The 6,242-nt window shown below is 47.6% G+C and overlaps 1 protein-coding gene across 1 annotated transcript; it reads right to left on the bottom strand.

The window, feature by feature from the left end:
- Window positions 1–202: 202 nt before the first annotated feature.
- On the bottom strand, window positions 203–6,020 carry FUT4 (fucosyltransferase 4). The gene has a single exon (XM_089775712.1). The coding sequence runs from the start codon at window positions 5,733–5,735 to the stop codon at window positions 4,248–4,250; it is 1,488 nt and encodes a 495-aa protein (XP_089631838.1). The 5' UTR covers window positions 5,736–6,020; the 3' UTR covers window positions 203–4,247.
- Between the last annotated feature and the right edge of the window lie 222 nt (window positions 6,021–6,242).

The following is a 6,242-nucleotide window of genomic DNA, read 5'->3' as shown; positions in this document are numbered from 1 at the left end:
AATAAAGCCCTAACTCGAATTAGCTGGTAAACCTCATTGCAGGAGGAATACCAGCTAATTCAAGTTAGGGCTTTATTTCGGAATCCCGTTTCACTGCCGAATGTAGACACGAGCAGTTACTTCAGGCTTGTCAATTTCTAAAATGGCGACCGGCCAGGAACATGCAAATCAAGTGCGGGATATTTAAATCCCGCACTTCATTTGCAATTTCAGTTGCCCTCATTAGCTTCCCTAGATCAATCTAGGGGGCTAGTGTAGACATATCCCAAGAGTCCATACTATCAGATTTGATTACAGGATTGAGGTCTATGCTTATAACAGTACCTTTAATATTTGGATATCTTCCTGTCAGTCACTAGATTGGATGGGCCAAATTGTAACCAGGAGTAGAGATGCAATACTACTGTCTAACAAAGAACTGAACACCTTTATATCAGGTCTATATTTCCCCTGATAAATCTTGAGAGAAGACAGTGCAATGTTTACTCCAAAGCTCTGAAGCAGGGAAGAGAGTTGTTTGGTTTTTTAAACAAATACTGTAATAGTTCCAAAATGTCCACAATTTTTCATCTTGTAGCTATTGAAAATACTCAGTAGAGTATTACAAATGCTGTATGATTATAAAGAATCATTTTCAATAAGAAAATTACAAATAGTTTATTGCCATTTATTACTGAAACTAGGGGTATAAAAGATTAACCAGTTACGTGATAAGCACTAGCCTTACCAGCATGCTTACCCAGTAACCTGTTAACCAATTGCCAGTGCGGCTGGAGCAGCCCCCGCCCTGGCTGGAGCAGCCTGCAGTGCAGTAGCGAGGCCTGGTTGGAGCAGCCTTCCCCCCTTACCTGCCAGCCCTGTGGGCTAGGCAGGAGCAGGCCCTGCTGCAGGATCCCAGCCCTCCAGCATTAACCAGTTAACTTTTTATATGGGAATTTACATCCCTGCCTGAAACTCACAGGAAATTGCAATCAGTTGTTTTTCATATTTGAAAATCTCAGTACCCCTGTATAATTAGCATTAATTTTTAAGGGTTTTTTCTTAATCGAATTAAATAAATCTAAGGAAAAATAATTAGTTGGAATCTGTAAATGTTTCCTGATCATTACTGAAGTTGATCCTGCAGCCCTCTGTGTGTAGAATTCCTAATGATTTGAGAAAATAATTTGCTGAAAGCATTGCAAAGTTTTAAAAATTAATAAAAGCATACATACCCAACTTTATGAATGGACTAATTTTGGTTTTTTAGGGAAACCCAGTAGGAAATAAACAGAAAAAAAGTGCAAAAATTCAATTTTTCTGACATACTTTACATATATGTTAATACTATATTTCAAACTCTACATAAGATTTAATAAAGTAATTCTTAAAACAGCATGTTGCTAGTTCAGAGACCATAGAACAGATAAACTATGAAAAAATGCTAAGTCAGAACTTTAGATTATCACTCTAAACCAGGGGTGTCCAAACTTTTTTCAAAGAGGGCCAGATTTGAAGAAGTGAACATGCGTGAGGGCCGTCCCCGCACTCTCAGCCCCAAGGCGGAGGGCCCGCGGGGTCGGAGGCCGGCGGAGAGCGCAGGGCACGCCGGCCTCACGGCGGCCCGGAGGCAGGGCGAACCCACAGCCGAGCGGGGGAGCGGGGCTGCGGACGAGCCCTACAGGGGAGGCTCTAGGACCGCAGAGGCCATGGGCGGCGGCGGCGCGGCTGGAAGTGGCGCGCTGGGCGCGCCAGTTCAAGAGAGAGCCGGGGAGCCAGGAGAGGGGGAGGAAGCGGGGGCCGTATTAAACGGAACACGGGCCACAATTGGCCCGCGGGCCAGACTTTGGACATGCCTGCTCTAAACTAAGGATGTAAAATCCTGTTTAATTGGCTAACCGGTTAAAGGTATTAAAGATGAGGCTTACCAGTTAACTAGTTAAACCTTCACATCCTTTCTTAAACTGGGGTTCTCTAACTTTTTCCATGACGTGGACCACATTTTAATGAGTAGTCTCACTCAATTTTGCAGATCATCTTCCCTACTATTCAAAAATCATATAATATATGTGGAGCAACTGTGGTATTTTCCAACATTAAAGAGTAAGATCAGAAAAGTGTATGAAGTGCTTTTAGTTGCATTTTACAGAAACTTTAGCAATTAGGAATACAGATGGGAACCAGCACAGTGAGACCTGCCCACCAGCAAGTTGACTGTGAACCACAGTTTTATTATTATACTTTTTATCTATAATATACAGGAGCATCACTTGACTACCTACTTAGCCATGAGGAACCACTGACATGAAGTAAATTATAGTCTGCTGACAGCAAATGAATCTCAAATCTAGTAATTTGCCATGTTTATTGTTCAGGTCAAGTCCAAATCTCTTCTGAACACTGGTCTCTATTGCTGGTAAACATACCTGTACTGGTATCTCATTATTTTAGAAATGGTACTCTTGTCTCTCCCTCTCTTCCTTCTCAATCCTACTCTTATTGAGGTCCATGAATTGCAGAAAGAAGACCATAATTGTCTGTACTGTACCTCAGTGTGTGGCCACTGTCTGCTTTCAATTTACCTGGCGCTCTTTAACCATTAAATGGAATAGATCTTGGACACCTGGAATCTCACAGTGAAGCTGCCCAAGGTCCTTTGTGGGTTAGGAAGTGTGCAAACACTGGAAGTAGCAAGTGACTAGAGGTAGAAGACACTGAATGGTATGCCAAAATCTTAGTCTGGCAAACTGACACAGTTGCACTTACAAGAACTAAGAAAGTTTCTAGCCTAGGGACTTCATTTTATCTAAACAAAAAAGCTTAAATAAAGGCATCTGAAAAATAAACAGTTAATAATAGAACTCTGTCCTCCTCCATTTGCATTCTCTTTTAGTATCAAACATTTTAAAAACAGAGCTTAGATCTAGTTTTCCATAATGTTTTATCTATTAGAAAAGAAAGGAACTGTATTTACATTTTAGCCCAAAACAGCATTTTGAACTATCTTTAACCTGACAGATTTAAAATTCATCATTCAAACCCAGATTAACCATTATATAAGAATTTCTAATAATAAATTAACCTTTTCATAAAACATTTCAGCTATAAGTATCAAAAATTCCTTTGAACACATTTTGATTCCTGAATGAAGCAATGTTGTAAGCGCTGCTTTATTTCTGTATTCCTTCCTCTCCTTTCCCGAAATCTTTTCTCTACCTTCCTACAGGGCAGGAATGTACTTAATTTCAGTAGACAGTGGAAGAAATAAACACTTGCTCTCCTTCAGAGTTGGTGGTTGTTCTACTCTCACCCACATCCTTCCACACCCTTTTCACTGGGGGTACGTCAACACTACACGCTTATTTTGGAATAAGCTATTCTGGAAGAAATACTCTGAAATAGCTTATTTCAAAATAGTGCGTCTACACTAGAGGGAAGCCTCAAAATTAGTCCATGGCCCGCTCCCCTAATGCGGACATGCTACCTCTATTTAGAGCCCCAGGAAACACTGGGGAGTAATTATTTGAATGGCCTGGGGGGGGGGGGGAGCTATTTCAAAATAGCAGCAGTGGAGCGTTCACGCTACTGCTATTCTGAAACAGCTATTTCGGAAAAGGTGTTTATTCCTTGTGGAATGAGGGTTACAGAATCCGGAATAAGATGCCTGTAATTATGACATTATTTCAAAATAATGATCTTGATGTGTAGACGCTTGCAAAGTTATTATAATGCTTCAGTGTAGATACACCCTGGGACTTTTGAAGGTAAATAGTATTTTTCCATTTTCATTTTTGGTTATAGCTATTTATAACTGTCAAAAATTGGCTCGGAATGTATATGCAAAGGAGTTTTTGTCTTCCCAATGATCATTGTTAAAACATTTTCCTTTGTGCAGAAAAAATATGTTCCCAGAAGGGAATATAAATACATAGTCAGAATTGTGAGAGGAAGTCCTGCAATCCTGCAAACTGTCATAGCTGACTAAATTGCCAATTTCTGACACTTAGCCATAATTGTGTCTAACTCTGCATTGATGGTTTCAGCTCTGGGTGACCCGATAATCTCTTGAGAAAGTGACAGGTCTGTTACCGACCCATGATGGAATTGCATCAAAAAAATACAGAGGTCTGATGGCAACAGCTCAGATACACTTCTGAAATCTCCATGGAGGGCATGAGGGGTGAGTGCATGACCCCTTTGTAAGCCTTGGTTTGATTGTACAACATTCTCAGGGGCAGCTAACAAAAAAGCCTCCCCAACCAACATTGTCAACTTTCAAACCATCTGGCCAAATTTTGTATGGTCTTGAGTTGGGTCCCAGCTGTCCTGACAGCCTCACAAACCTTGCAGTACTGCTCATCCCAGAATGAAGTAACATGAACATCATATTTGTCCCGCCAGGTGAAGTATCGTCTGTAGAGGGGCTTGTTTTTGACAAGGAATTTCAGGTAAATGGCTAACTTCCTAGGGCTGGGGAAGTCATCGACATGGATGAAGGAGTCCGGTGGGATAAAAAGCTCATAGTTGGATCTGGGAGGGCCCAGCACAATGGGCACAGTGTTGGATTTGAAGGCATTCCTCCACAGCTTCTCAGTGATGTAGTCGGGGTGCTGGGAGTTCTCAAAGGCCAGGTAGAACTTGTACTGGGAGACAGTCCTGACCACGCTGCCCTCCTCCAGCACCAGGCCCTGTGCCCCATACACATCTATAGGGACATACTGCTTCAGTTGGTGGTAGTAGCGCACCCGGGCATGCCCCTCGTTCCAGTTGCTGATGACCCAGGCCACCAACTTGGTCTTGCGGGGCAGGCTGAAGCGTGGGGGCGCCCGCCTGGCACGGAGGTACCCATAGGGTACGAAGATGTCCGAGTCCAGCCGGTAGGACATGGTCCAGTTGAAGATGCCAGCCAGGTCCCTCAGCCCCGGCGAGTGCGAGGGGGACTCGAAGTTCATCCACACCCAGCGCTGGGCTGGGGGGCGCGGCGGGGGGCCGACGGGCAGCTGGGCCGGGCCGTGGAGGACGAGGTCCCGGTGGTGGAAGATCACAGCCTGCGCCTCCCGGTAGTGGCTGCGGTCGGCGCTGAGCCGGCAGCCGCTGATGCTGAAGCGCCGCTGGCAGTCGGCCGGGTCGCGGCGGTGGCCGAAGGGCTCCCACCAGAGCAGCACGGTCACAGCTGGCGGCGGCCCGGCGGCCCCCTGGCCCGGCGCGGGCAGCTCCTGCAGGCAGGCGCACAGGGCCAGCGCGGTGCAGCACAGCCCGGCAGCCAGCAGCCGCCGCCTGAGCCGCAGCCTCTGGCCCCGGCCCGGGGGCCCAACGGGGCCCGGCTCCATCGGCGGCAGCTGCCCGCGCTGCTTCTGCTCTGCCCGGTGCAGCTGCAGCTGGGGAGCCGGGGCCGGCGGGGCTGAGGGGACCGAGGGCGCATGCTGCAGCCGCCGTCTCTCGGCTTCCGCCCCGGCTCTAGACAGCGGGTGGGAAAACCCAGGAGGCAACGAGCCCCGCCCCATCGGCCAAGCTGTTCCCTCCACTGCAGCCAGGCCCCGTCCGGCCTCGCACCCCAGCCCTGCCCAGGGACCAGCCCCCGGCCCCGCCAGAGCATCAGCCAGCTCCAGGAAGCCTCCCCCATAAGGCTCAAACCACTTCCTGGGGACCCACCCCCTAGCAGGGCACAGGCCCTTCCCCAGGGACCTTACCCCTTTCCAGGGCATCACCACTCCCCAGGGACATTCCCTGTGTAGGTACCGCTCTGCGCAGTGCATGTGCCTCTTCTTGCCTCTTCCCTCCTCTCTTGTCCCTCCCGGGTTTTTTCTCACCCTTTAGCCCCTCCTTGTCTGTAAAAGGTACTAGCCCGCCCTCTCCCCCCAAGCATCTCTTGTCTATCACCCCACCTTCCCTTGTACGGTTCCTAGCAGCCCCACTCCTCCTCAAGACAGGTTCGCTCCTGACTGCTTGTCCTTTCTGGGTCGATTAATCTACAGCAGCCTCTTGTTGATGTGGCACAGAATGGCTGAAGACAAGGGACGTCCTTGTTCGCTGTGAAGCCTGTGGAGTATAAGGAAACCAACTTCTTCTCTTCTACTGGCTGCATCAGGGACTGCACTTCAGGAAAAGGAACCAGAGAGGAGCCTCTCTCCCGCCCCTTACAAACACAGGCATGAGAGAGCACACAGGGAACAGTGTGAGGATGCCAAACCCCAGCACTGTGGGCAGATACAGGACAAGATGGGGAGTGTACAAAAGCCACAATAAGCTCAGTAAGGAAAGGG

This window comes from Pelodiscus sinensis, chromosome 1 (assembly GCF_052426305.1).
Source record: "Pelodiscus sinensis isolate ZL-2025 chromosome 1, ASM5242630v1, whole genome shotgun sequence".
Taxonomy (NCBI): domain Eukaryota; kingdom Metazoa; phylum Chordata; order Testudines; family Trionychidae; genus Pelodiscus; species Pelodiscus sinensis.
Note: the sequence above shows the minus strand (reverse complement) of the source record. Positions and strands in the feature narration are given on the sequence as shown.